Genomic DNA, 14,580 nt, shown 5'->3' with positions numbered 1-14,580 from the left:
ATCACAATTATTGTTTTTTACCGTTCCGTATTAAAAGTTCCGAGTCGAGCAAGCACTCGTATCCCACTTCTGAATTTTTAACTTACAGCTGTAGGGAATTTTCAGGATAAGAAAGATGTAAATGTATATATTGACTCAAATTTACATTAATTTCTCACTCACAGAATTTATTGTTAATAATAAAATTACTTGTTCTCGCGCTCTCAGATAACTATTGTAGATCAGAAGGGCATGTCTCAATATAACCAAGTTTAACAATTATCTCGTGCTTCTAAATTTTCGGCCTACTCTGCTCACCGTCTTAGCTCGACTCGAGTCTACAACTCTCGAGCTCCCGCTCTCCAGCGCTTTCTCCCACTACTTTTGTTTTCGTGTTTCGTCCCTTATACATACACAATATAGACTTAACTTATATACATTTGAGTAGCCTACATGTTGTAATCATCATTGATCTACAGAAAAACTTATATTAAATTTTCTATATTTTTTATGTTTATAACTGCTTTCTAATATAAGAGAATAAAAGATAAAAAAATATATGTATTCAAGTTTACAATAAAAAGTTTTTAAAAAATTTTTTCTCACATTTTACTCTTATATTTATCTCAAAAATTTGAAAATATTTGTAAGACTCAAATGTATAAAGGCCGGATTCAAATGCAAGAATTTAAGTGAAATAATATATTTTGCATATCAGAAGCAAAATTACATATGATTATCACATATGATTAAAATAATAATTCTTTTATTTTTAATTATCATAATATATATATAATTATAACATAGTATATTATACATTAGATACAAGAGTTAAAAAAACTTGGTGGACTTACTTACAAGCATACGGTAAAAAGAATAATGTCTAAATTATTTTCCAATGAAGTAGCAGAAGGCTATAGCTGGATTAGATTTAAAGGAAAAAATAAGTTCTCTCTTCTACGTATTGCAGCTGTTATAATAAGTAAGTATTACACTCATATATGTGTGTACATGCACACACGTGCACAGTGTGTATATTATACTAATGATCCATAATGATTGAATCCTTTTTAAGTATAAAAAATTGTTCTGCCATATCAATTGGATATCAAATACAGATTCTAGAAATCCTATATATTAATTATTGGCTATTGAAGTAACATCTATGCACTTAAAAAAGACTTAATTAATGTGGGTCAATGTGCTAAATATAAATAATTAATATAATTTTAGTTATTTAATTATTTAAATATTGTATTCCAGCGGCAGTGCAAAAAATACATAGCTCAATCACGCTGTGTGACATTGAAGCAGTTATCAAAGCATGGCTTGTCAAAGCAAAGTTTAGAAACACTAAAAAGACGACGTAATCTAATTCATTTATTATGATTTATAATAAAGTAGTCACACACATCAAGAATGTGAAATAAAACTCTAAGAATACGATGAAAAATTAATTTTATTTCAAGGAACAAAAATTAATTAATTTAAATAAATAAATTAAAATTAACTTTTTTATTTTTAATTAATTAATTAATTAATTAATTAATTAGATTTTTCAACACTTGTGATCTAATTTTGTTACAAAGTATCTCTTAACTTCATTATTTCTTTAGAAGTAATTTTTTTCATTATTATTTTAAAAAAGATGCAATATTTATCAATTTCTTGTATCATTAATTTAGTATTTGAGTTTAATTTTAGTATTTTTAGTAATTCTTAGTAATTCTTTAGTAATTATTTATTTTATAATATATTTGTTATAAATATTTACGTATAAAAATTAATTTAATATTAATATTTATAATGTTTTTTATACTAAGAAATACATGTGCAATAAAAAATTTAAAGTTTATAATTCTTTCAAATCTTATTACAAATTCTACTCCTAATACACAAAAAATCATATTACTTTATATGAGTCTGCATTCGTTTTATTTCCATTGGAAGCTGTTGGGAAAATAAAATTTATAATATATATGTTATATGTATGTATATAGGAATAAAACAAACACAAGCTATGTGCCTCTATACGTACTCTATACGTATAGAGTATAGAGTATAGAAACACATATAGCTTGTGATCGTTTATTCCCATATACATAACATATATTATAAATTTTATTTTCCCAATAACTCCTAATGAGAAGAAAAACGAATACAGGCAGAATGTCCTATGAATATTTCGTTAATATTTCTAAAATCTGTTTTGCATATTACAAGAATATTTTGTGAATGTATTGCGTATATTACAAGAATATTGCAAAAAATATTTTGTAAATGTATTCCGCATATTATAAGTAGTCTCATTTTATTATTCTCCGCACATTTATATAATGTTCTTTTCATTATATCAGTACATTCTCAGAATATTCTAATATTCTCGAAAAATATTTATAAAATATGTTTGTGCTATCTGGGTATATATATCGATTTATTTAGCAATCTGTCTGTCTATCTATCAAACTATCTACCGATTTACCTATGTATCTATCTATCTATCTATCTATCTATCTATCTACATGTCTATCTGTCTATTTATCTATCTATTTATCTATCTATCGATCTATCTGTCTCTATCTCTCTGTCTATTTTCTCTCTTCTATACATTGCATTCTTTCATACATGCACACGTATATAATAATTTTTTAAAAAAATATCTATATTATTAAAATAAAAATAATTAAATTTATAATCTAAAAATATATAAAAATCTTTTATGAATATAATTGATTATAAAGTTTTAGTGTATAATTTTTTGTAATCAATAAATGATTTATATGTTTTATTCTCATCTAACTACTGCTCTGTTTTGATAATAATAGTGTTATTATCTATTCAATCTGAAAAATACTTTTCAATCTCTAAAAATAAAATTTTATATAAATCATTTATTTATTACAAAGAATTATTTACTTTATAATCAATTATAAAAAATAGGCCTGTTTCTACACATACACACACACACATATAACTTGTTAGCTAGAATGGACAAAAATTTTTACACCCTAATCTACATACATACATATGTATATATATATATATATATTGTACATATAATATACTAATTATATACTATTAAACTTATATATATAAATGATTAAATTATTAAAATATTAAACTATAAATATATATATTTTATAAATTAAACTTTGGCTCGTATACAATTAAAATATGTGATATAATAAAGGCCAACTTAACGAGCTTATAAGATATTAATTAAATTTTTCTTTTTTTTTTTTTTTTTTTTTTTATTAATTTACGTCATAATATACAAAAGATAAGATAAACGTTTCGACTGTACGACAGTCTTTTTCAATATCATGCTAATATGTCAACAAATTAATTTAGTCATATCGACCTTATTATAAATACAAAATTTATGAGATTATCATATGACGAACGCAGTACAAAATTCATGTTTGTTGGCTTGAGTTAGAGCGTCAGATTTCTGTATGTCATGCTGTTATATTATGTAACGACATTTTTTGTCACGAACATAACACTTTTTTTAAAAAATTATTTCTTTTTAAATAACATAATCACAATGTGTACTTTTTAAAAAACAAATCGATATCTGTCTATCTGTGACAGATATCGATTTGTTTTTTAAAAAGTACACATTGTGATTATGTTATTTAAAAAGAAATAATTTTTTAAAAAAAGTGTTATGTCCGTGACAAAAAATGTCGTTACATAATATAACAGCATGACATACAGAAATCTGACGCTCTAACTCAAGCCAACAAACATGAATTTTGTACTGCGTTCGTCATATGATAATCTCATAAATGTTGTATTTATAATAAGGTCGATATGACTAAATTAATTTGTTGACATATTAGCATGATATTGAAAAAGACTGTCATACAGTCGAAACGTTTATCTTATCTTTTGTATATTATGACGTAAATTAATAAAAAAAAAAAAAAAAAAAAAAAAAATGTAAATTAATATCTTATAAGCTCGTTAAGTTGGCCTTTTATTATATCACATATTAAACTATAAAATTATTAAACTTTACACGCTTTATAAGGACTTCCGTTTCCGGTGCAGAAGTAAAGTACACGTGGTGTGTGATAGTGAAGAGTTGAGGGCGAGTAAAGGGGTTAGAGCACAGAGATAGTGGAGAGGATAGTTTGAAAAGGAAGAGGGAGAAGAGTGAGAGGGTGAGAGAGTAGTGTGAGAGAGGATAGTTAGACTGAGAAAGTAGGAAAGAGAGAAATAGGAGGCTGGTGACAGCTGAGAATGGGCAGGGAGTATAGGGTATAAAGAAAGAAAGCGGGGTGCAGTAAAATAGAGTAAAGGTGCTAGGGAATAGCTAGGGAATTTAGGAAAGAAGAAGCAAGGATTAGGAAGAACGTAGAAGGGCGAGAAGTAGGCAAAAAGGAAAACAGGGGAAAAGAAGAGTATAGAGAGGAAAGCGGAGAGGATTTGGATTAAAAGGGTTTTGAAAACATGTGGAGCGGGAAGAAAGAAGGAAGCAAGGGAGCGGAGGGAGGAGGAATAACAGGATCGTTAGTTAAAAAGGGAAAAGAAAGAAGTGGAAGTCTAGGGAATATAGAAGATTTACTGAAGAGGAAAAAAAGGGAGTTAGAGAAAAAAACGGGAGAAGGGAGCGGAGAGATCTTTAAGAGAAGCAATAAGACAACGAGATCACCGGAAAAAGGAGGTGAAGAGGATGGAGAGAAGGGAGAGATCAAAAGATTGTTGCAAGATATGTGGCAAGAAATGAGGGAGATCAGGGAGGAAATAAAGGAACAGGGAGAGAAGATAAGAGGAGAGATGGAGGAGATAAGGAGAGATTACAAGATACAGATGGAAAGGTGGAAAAGAGAGAAGAAAGAAATAATAAAGAACATGGAAGGTATGAAGAGAAGGATAGAGGGACTGGAGAGGAAGATGGAGGAAAAGGAGGAGGGAGAGAAAGAAAGAAGAGAACACACAGGGAATGGCTTACAGAAGAGAGTAGGGGAAATGGAAAGGAAATGGGAGATATTAGAAAAAGAGGAAAAAAAGAAAGAATATAGTAATAAAAGGCTTAGTAGTCAAAGAGGGGAAAAGAAGAGGGAGCCGAAAAATTGTTAGAGGAGATAGAGGCGAGGGCGAGGATAATGAAAATAAGGAAAATAGGGGAGGATAGAGAAATGGGGAGAGAAATGGTGGTGGTGGAATTGGAGAAGGAAGAACAGAAATGGGAAGTGATGGAGAAGAAAAAGAGGCTGAAAGGTAGAAAAGAAAGGATAGACACGGATTTAACATGGAAAGAAAGGGAGATAAGACGAAAGTTGGGAGAAATAGCAAGGAGAGAAGAGAAAAGAGGAGAAAGGACATGGGTAAGTAATGGCAAGATAAAAATAGGAGAAAAATGGTGGAGATGGGATGAGGAGAAGGAAGTTCTGAGAGATGAGAAGGGATATGTAAAGAATATGATAATGGGGGAAGAGGAGAGGAGAAAGGAAGATGGGCTAAAATAGAGATAGAGAGAGAGAGGGAAAAGGAGAAGAGAGGAAAAGGATGGAAGGTAGTTTTCTGGAACGTATCGGGAGTAGGGAATAAGGACATAGATTTTTGGAAAGGATTAGAAGAATGGGATGTAATAGTGTTATCAGAAACATGGATGGAAAAGGAAGGATGGAAGAAGATGAGAAGGTACCTACCGAAAGGATACGTATGGGGAGTGCAAGGAGCAAGTAGAAAGAAGAAGAGAGGAAGAGCGAAGAAGATGAGAAGGTACCTACCGAAAGGATACGTATGGGGAGTGCAAGGAGCAAGTAGAAAGAAGAAGAGAGGAAGAGCGAGAGGAGGCATGATTATGGGGATAAAAAAGGAGATGGCAGAGAAGGGAGGAATAATGGAGCTGAGTAAAGAGGGCTTTGTGGTAGGAAGAGTAAAGATAGGGAAGGAAAAATGGAGGGTGATAGGAGTATACGTAGGAGAAGGAATAGAGAAGGCGTGCAGGGAGATGGAGAGGTGGATGGAGAAGAAAGAGGAAGAGGTTTACACGATAATAGGAGGAGATTTTAATGCGAGGACAGGAAAAGAGGGGGATAGAATCAGAGATAAGGAGAATGCAGAAGAGGAGAGGATAGAGGAAAAGAAAAGAAAGTCGAAAGACAAATTAATCAATGCAGAGGGAAGAAAACTACTGGAATTCATGGGAGAAAGAGGTTGGAGCATAATAAACGGTAACACAAAGGGAGATGAGGAGGGAGAATGGACTTTTACAGGAGGAAGAGGGAACACGGTTATAGATTACGTAATTGGAAATGAGGATAGCGGAGAGAAGGTGAGAAGGTTAAGAATAAGAGACAAGGTGGACTCAGATCATCACCCAATAGAAGTGGAGATAGAAGGATGGCAGAGAAGAGAGAGAAGAAAGTCGAGAGGAGGGAGGAGAGGGATATGGAATGAGGAGGGCCGGAGGATTTTTGAGGGAAAATTGGGGGAGATAGGAGAAATAGGAGGAGGAGAGGAAGAGATAGATGGAGAATGGGAAAGAATAGAGGAGAGGATGAAGGAAGTATTGAGAGCAACAGAGGAGGACTGGAGGAAAGGAAAGAAGGAGAAAGGAGGATGGTGGGATGGGGAGTGCAGAGAGGAGAAAAGGAAGGTAAGGAGGGAGCTGAGGAGATGGTGGAGGGAAGGAGGAGAGGGGGAGGAATATAGGAAGAGAAGAGGGGATTACAAGAGATTGTGTGAGAGGAAGAAAAAGGAAGAAAACGAGAAATGGGAAAAGAATGCAGCAGAGGTGAAAAGAGAATCGGAGGTGTGGGAGATAGTAAACAGAGAGAGAAGAAGATGGAAAGGAATAAATGAAGAAATTGAGATGAGAAAGTGGAGAGAATATTTTATGAAGTTGCTAGGAGGAACAGAGGAGAGAAAGATAAGAAAGGAAAGAAGAGAGGAGGGGAACAGGACAGAGGAGGAGGAGAAGGAGGAGGAGAAGGAGGAGGAAATAAGTAGAGTGGAATTGAGAGAGGCAATAAAGAAGCTGAAAGCAGGAAAAGCGACAGGGATAGATGAAATTCCGAATGAGATATGGAAGTATGGAGGAGGGAACGTGGAGGATTGGATGCTGGATTTTTGTAATAGAATATGGAGAGAAGGATGGCCAAAGAGATGGATAGAGGGAGTGATTACACCGATAAGGAAAAAAGGGGATGGAAAGGAGGTGGAAGACTACAGGGGAGTAACCATGATGCCATCAATGTATAAGGTATATACGATGATACTGACAGAAAGATTGAGGAAGGATGTGAAGGAAAAAGGGATAGTGCCAGAAAATCAGATGGGGTTTAGGAGAGGAATGGGAACAATAGACAACATATACGTGATGAATTATCTAATCAATAGACAACTGGAAAGAAAAGAGGGAAGGCTAACGGCAATGTTTATAGATCTGAGAGCAGCATTTGACTCGGTAGACAGGGAGAAATTAATGGAGGCAATGGAGGAGAGAGGAGTAAGGAAAGGATTGAGAAGAAGGGTAGAGATGGTGATGAGAGAGACAACATGCAGGATAAAGATAGGGGAAGAAGTTGGAGAGAGTTTTTGGATTGAGAAAGGAGTAAGACAGGGGTGCTCATTGAGTCCAATACTATTCAACATCCTAATAGCGGACTTAGAGGAAAAAATGGGGAAGGTGAGAAGAGGAGGAGTAAGAATAGGAGAAAAAAGGATTTATACATTGGCATACGCGGATGATATGGTGTTGTTGGTAGAGGAGGAAGATGAGCTAAGAAGTATGGTAGAAAGGTTAGAAGAATATCTAGACAACAAGAGATTGGAATTGAACGCAAAGAAGACGAAGATAATGAGGTTTAGGAGAAAGGGAGGAAGATGGAAGAAGAGGGAGTGGAGATGGAAAGGAGAGAAAATGGAGGAAGTGAAGGAGTTTACGTATCTGGGATATAGACTACAGAGGAATGGAGGACAAGAAGGACAGGTGAAAGATAGGATGAGGAGAGCGGCGGCTATTATGGGGCAAGTATGGGGAATAGGAAAGAGAAGGTTTGGAAAAGATTGGGGGAGAAGATTATGGCTTTTTGACAAATTGGTGTGGACAGTGATGAGCTACAGGGTGGAAATATGGGGGTGGAAGGAGAGAGAGGGAATGGAAAGGATGGAAGAAAGATACTTGAGATGGATATTAGGAGTAGAGAGGGGAACGCCAGGTTATATGGTGAGGGAGGAACTGAGAAGAGAGAAGCTGAGGATAAGAGCCGGAAAAAGGGCATGGAATTTCGAGAAGAGAATGGAGGAAGGAAGAGGAAGCGAGCTGGCGAGGAAATGCTGGGAGGAAATGAGAGAAAGGGCGAAAATAGGAAGAGTGGGATCAGAGTGGGAAAGGGAAAGGGAAGAATATTTTAGGAAAAGAGGTAGGAAGATAGAGGAGGTGGAGGAGAGAAGAGGAATGGAGGAGGGATGGTTTGGGGAGTTAATAAGAAGGGATCTGGAAGAGCAGAGGAGGGAGAGGGAGGAGAGAATAAAGGGATCAGAATTCAACAGATGGTACAAGGAGGTTAGAGGAGAAGGAGTGCCAGAATACTTAAGGAAGGATTGGGGAGAGAGTAGATGGAGGAGGATAGCAAGATTCAGATTAGGAAGTGAGATTTTAGAAAGCAGGTATTGGGAGGAAGCAGAAAAGAGGAAATGTAGGATATGTGGAGAGGAGGTAGAATCTTGGGAGCATGTATGGGAGAGATGTGAAGTGAGGGGGGAGAGGAAAGAGAGTTGGCAGGAAGTAGTGAGGGAGATACTAGGAGAAAAGGGAGAGGGGGAAGGATGGATGAGAGAGATAGAGAGAGAAAGGGAGATAAGAAAAAGGAGAGGAGAGAGGAGTGTGGAGAGATTAGGAGGGAAGGAGGATGATTGGAGGAGAGAATGACGTGAGGGGGGCAAAGGGGAAGAATGTTTAAGACTAGAAAGCAAGAAGAAACGGAAGTCCAAGAAGCGTGTGTGTGTGTACATGGGGTTGGGCAGAAGCCAAGGGGAGATGGCCTGGGCAACGGGCGACCCAAAGCGGAAGTCCAACCCCTTAGGACAGATAGGTTAAGTTAGCAATAAGATAGGTTAAGAGGTTAATAGCGAAGAGGTCATGGTAGCGTGCGTTTTATATTTTTTGTTTTTGTTTTTTTTTTCTTTTGTTTATTTGTTTGTATTATTACCTTTGTATATGCGGCCGCTGTATTGTTAAATTGTAAGGGAATTGAAACCCCAAGGGGACCAATAAAATTTACTACTACTACTACTACTATTAAACTTTACACTATTTATAATTTTTGCTTTTTGTTACTTAATTTATATATTTTCTTATTATATTATAATTATTTATCTCAATATATCTTTTTTAATATTCCGTAATTTTATATGTTCGAGTTTGAACTAAGCATGCAATAACTTTTTGGAAATTTATAATTGATTTGTTTACAAACAATATTTGTTAATTTATCGAATATATTAAATTCTTGATATAAAAAATTACCATGTGAAATGTGGAGTATAAAAAAGAAGATAAAGTGATAACATTTCCTTCGCTTGCAGAAGAAAGAAGAGTATTTGTACTGTAAATTTCGAGCAGAATTTCTTCTAACATATTTGTACTTATATACGCACTTCTCTGCTAATTACAAATCTATTATCAAATTAGAAAGAATTATTATCAGAAATGAAAATACAAGCGTTAATAAAATATAAGTTTAGTAAATTGCGTCACTTGTCTGTAAGTAAAATGTTCCTTTGTTCTAGAATTTCTCATTTTTTATCCAAATGTGTCGAATAATAATAAAATTAAATTATATATTTTTTTATTTGTTTTTATTTTATTAAGTGAGTTATCACTTAAGTATAATAGCAAATACAAAAATTTAATATGAATACATATAATTCTATAATATAATTTATATATATAAATTATATTTTGCAAATATAGTAATGATTATAAAGCAATAACAAATAAAAAAATATAAATATACATACATATATTTTAAAATATATGTAATATTTACATATATTTCTAAATATATATTTACATACATATTTTTTTTATGTGGAAATGTTAAAACCAATTATTGCGTTGTGAAATTAATAGAATTATGTTATAAAAAAATTTATTAGGAAAATATATTTTTGCAACCTGAGGATTGGAGAACACAAAAATAAAAAAAGCATATCATGTTTCGAATAAATGTGAAATTGGCCGTTCAAACCCTTAAGAAAAAAGTCAGTGTAGTTTTAAATTTTGCGAGCACTATATACGTTTCTGAGCAATTTTTAGGTAAAAAGCAATCCATATAGCCAATAAATAGATTTATAGTTTATCTAACATCACATTTTGACAATAAAACAGGAAAAAAACAACAGACTTCTCAAAGGCGTTCAGAATCTCCTTAAGCCACAATTATATTTTCATAGTAAGAACGCCTGTAACATATGCTACACCGCCAGACAAGACTGCGCGCGAAAGCACTCGCGGAAAACCGTCCGTAAAGTCGTGCACTCGTTCGTGCTTTCGCCGCTACGCGGCGTCCTTTCTCACAGTTAGAATTCCGCTGAGTGAGGATATAAGGCCACACGCTGCATTGCCGAAACATATTTGTAAATATATATGTATACATATATACGACCAATGAGTGCCATTAAATTATTATTGGACACTCTGTTAATAACGCAGAATTTTATTGTAAGATTACTTGGAGACATTTTTGGTCAGCAAATATGTCGGAAAACAACTGTGAGACTTTTCGAAAGTAAAGACTTTAGCTAACTCTTTTGAAATTTAAACTCTCATTTTTTGAAATAAAGGACGGTATTCCATAGTCCGTTCTTATATTTAAGACTGTCTTAAGCACAAAGTCTTTTAAAGATGCCTTTCTCTTCTTAAGCATGTCTTCAAAACTAGTCAGATTCATAATCAAATCTTGATGGCCTTATTTGAATCAAATAAGATCGTGTTTATTAGAAAGTAAGTTTATTTTCAAGTCAGTCGTACATGACTTTAAGATAAGCTTATTATTAAATATTATGGAATTAATGGAAGAAATTGATGATATTGAAAATATTGATTGATCGTGATTTTCAAGTAGAGAACGTGTACGAAAACGATACATTTGTGATGGACTTTAAAACCCTTTTATAATAATTTACAATTAAAAGACGCATATAGATTAATAAGGATTCCTCCTATATGGAATATTAACAAAAATTGAAGAAGGATTAGCAAAAATTAACAATCGTGGTCTGCCGGTTCCACCAGTACAATACAAATTGTTAATATGCTTAAGATACTACGCAACACGCACACACACACACACACACATACACAGAGAGAGAGAGAGAGAGAGAGAGAGGTGTGTCTAAAAATAAATATAATATATTAATACAATTTATCTTTATTATTATTTTTTAATATTGCATTTACTGGATTATTTTCTTTTTCAGCATCATCAGTCTCATCACTGCTTGAGTCTGTAACATTCAATTGTCATTGTCATCAATTCTAAATTCTTATTCATAAACAAATATGTTAATAGAAATATAAAATATCAATAAAATTAGTTATATTATCATTTGTATGAAGTGTGATAATAGAATCATTATTAACTTCTTGAAAATCATCATCAATAAAGTCTATGCCCTCCACATTTTCAATTAATTCCTCAGGAATACAATCATTAATATTCTTTGTTGTCGTTCTGAAAAATATTTATTGTTACTATTTTTTCAATTTTTATTATAATATAAATCAATAAAATAACGATGAAATTACCTTCTAGTATTTTATCTGATAAATTTGATGAAAATAATGTTGGTGCAATTGTCATTAAATTGGGTGCTATTGCGGCAATGTCCGGGTCAATCTGCAGATTTAGGTTCAGGTCCACCACCTGTTGATAAACGTGCATGTTTTTCCTGCGTAAGGACATCTCTTTGTACTGATTTTAAATTACTCCATAATTTTCTAAATTGAACGCTTCTCTGTAATAATTTATTACACATTAAAATGTTAAAAATTAAATTACTTTGAATATAAAAAGTATTTAAAATCTAGCTTAAAAATGAAGTTATCTACCGCAAATATCATATTAGATTTTCTTCAGATATAATTAACATTTTTATTTTAAGCATTTAACATACTTAATTAGAAAAAATTTATAGATTTCTTACCTTACTTGTAACAATAGATATATGCATCGCAAGTTTGATTCATGCTTCTTTGTCTTTCAAAGTTGTAGCATCACTTTTTTTCAAGGAGAATATTTTGTTAAAATTTTAAGAAAGAATTCTCTTCGGGATCTATATAATGTTTTTTGCTTGACATTCTTTTACAGAAAAGTTACTTTCTAACAATACTTTAGAGTCTGCAATAATTTGATACATGAATAAATGGTATAGACATACAACTCGTTAAATTTTTCTATATTTAAACACATATTTCATTGGCTGATACATCAGAAAAATTCCGAAGATTACTGAAAGTAAATCAGATCATCTTAAGCACTAACTTCAGTAATAAAATCTTAAATAAAAGGAAGTGCTTATTTCTTTATGAAGATCGTCTCATTTTAATTAAAACTATGAATACATGAAGTCTCAAGTCATACTTATACAAACAAGACGATCTTAATCAAGAAAATCTTAAGACGATGTTTAAGCTTGGACTTATGAATACCGTCCAAAGTCAACTCTCTAAAATTTGTCTTTTTTTGGATATTTTTTTTATTCCTTTGATTATTTTAAAATGTGTATTGTATAAGAAAATTATACTGATTTATTTGATTGTGGTAACTTTTAGGTATACTGCACTCGATATATTACATTTGTCAAAAGTATCAAGTTATTTTACGTTTATTGATAGAATTTTTGTGAAGATAGATATAATATATAATGACTTTAGCATGTCTCTCTCCAGATATAAGAAAATATCTCAAGTAAGAAGAAACTACTTCTAAAATATCATTCAGGGTAATAAAAGTTTTTATTGAACAATATAATTAAAAAGAAATATTGTGTTATGAGCAATAAGAATAGTAATGTTATAATATTAATTTGTTGTATAAAATATTATAATCCTTTTAAGGTTGATTACGATAGTGACAGCAAAAAGAGAGTTAGAAAGAAAAAAAAGTTATTGTGCAACCGGCGCGCGGAAAGTCGCTTTTGATGGGATTTTAGAAAGGGCTCTTTCCACGCACCAGTCACACAAAATATCGTAGCCAACATGTGCGGATCGTAAATCGGCCGAGAGTGCGGAAGTTTGGCGCACGAGGCGAAGCCGAGTGTGACAATCCGCATGATCAGCCGCTGATCTCTCGGCTGAACTCGGCTTTGCCTCGTGCGCCAAACTTCCGCACTCTCGGCCAATTTACGATCCTCCGCACTTGTTAGCTAATATACTATTAATATATAAAATATATATTTAAAATTTTTCCTCTTTTTAATGATACATATTCTTGATATGGGCAATATAAAAATCACTTTCTGTTACGTAAATTCTAATTGACTAATGGGTTTATTTATGCTCGCATATTCTATCAAAGATTTATTTCGCCGTAACTCAATAACACTCCTTAGGGGTTCTCATTTTACTTTATTTAACTTCTTTTTCATTCATCCAACTCACTCATATGCATTTATTATAACAATAATGTTTAGACATGCATAAATCGTCGACATTGTATTTATCCGCTTTTTACAATATGCTACATTAAATAATAATATATTTAGACTATCTATATTTAGACATTCGCCTCTGCTTTTGAAATATTAATTCAAAATTCCAAATAAAATTTACCTAAATAGAATATAATATATATTTATATCATTAAATTTCGGGCGTTAACCTATCGTTAATTATAACATACAATATTCTAATTAAATATAAAATAATTTACATTTATAATATCCTATTTGTGGATATTCACCTTTCATTAATTGGTTAACTATTAGAGTTTATCTATTATACATTATAGGATTTTACAATTGGCCTAATACCCAAAATTGGTTACCAGGTTACTTATATATCAAATAAGTTACAAAATATTATCAAATCCAAACAAAAAATAATAATGAAAGGTTGTGCTATTTGAAGATAAAAACAATATTTTAATAAAAAGTTAGACATTATGTGTTTAACTTTTTACATAATAAAATGTTAGACATCATGTGTTTTATTTTTTAGATAAATATACTAACAATAAGTAAAAATAAAAATTTTAAAATATTTTAATTTTATTTGTTAATTAACCAAAAAGATTATATAAAATAATTATTTAATTTCTAACATCTTACAAAAAATAATATTAAAAATTTGCAATAATTAAAAAAATATAAAATAAAAAAATAAAAATTAAAAAATATATAGAAATTAAAAATTTAAAAAAATAAAAAAATAAAAAAATAAAAAATTTTTTTAAATTAAAAAATTAAAAAAATTTAGCACTGCGTATTTAAACAAACAATATGTTAAAATTAATGTATTTCTTTGCTTGAATGTTCTTCAATTAAAGTTTAGCAGTGCTAAGTTTTTTTAATTTTTTAATTTAAAAAAAATTTTTTATTTTTTTATTTGTTAAAATTTTTAATTTCTATATATTTTTT

The 14,580-nt window shown here is 31.7% G+C and overlaps 1 protein-coding gene across 1 annotated transcript; it reads left to right on the top strand.

Annotated features, from left to right (window-relative positions):
- The first annotated feature begins 7,376 nt into the window (after positions 1–7,376).
- On the top strand, positions 7,377–8,869 carry LOC146721618 (uncharacterized). Its single transcript, XM_085486524.1, has one exon. The coding sequence runs from the start codon at positions 7,421–7,423 to the stop codon at positions 8,867–8,869; it is 1,449 nt and encodes a 482-aa protein (XP_085342650.1). The 5' UTR covers positions 7,377–7,420.
- The last annotated feature ends 5,711 nt before the right edge of the window (positions 8,870–14,580 follow it).

This window comes from Nylanderia fulva, unplaced genomic scaffold (assembly GCF_048542155.1).
Source record: "Nylanderia fulva isolate GAGA-0341 unplaced genomic scaffold, ASM4854215v1 Scaffold443, whole genome shotgun sequence".
Taxonomy (NCBI): Eukaryota; Metazoa; Arthropoda; class Insecta; order Hymenoptera; family Formicidae; genus Nylanderia; species Nylanderia fulva.
This window is presented reverse-complemented; position numbering and strand designations above follow the sequence as displayed.

Excerpts from the sequence above, each read along its gene's own strand:
- LOC146721618 (XM_085486524.1), top strand. The coding sequence starts at position 7,421 with ATGGAGGCAATGGAGGAGAGAGGAGTAAGGAAAGGATTGAGAAGAAGG.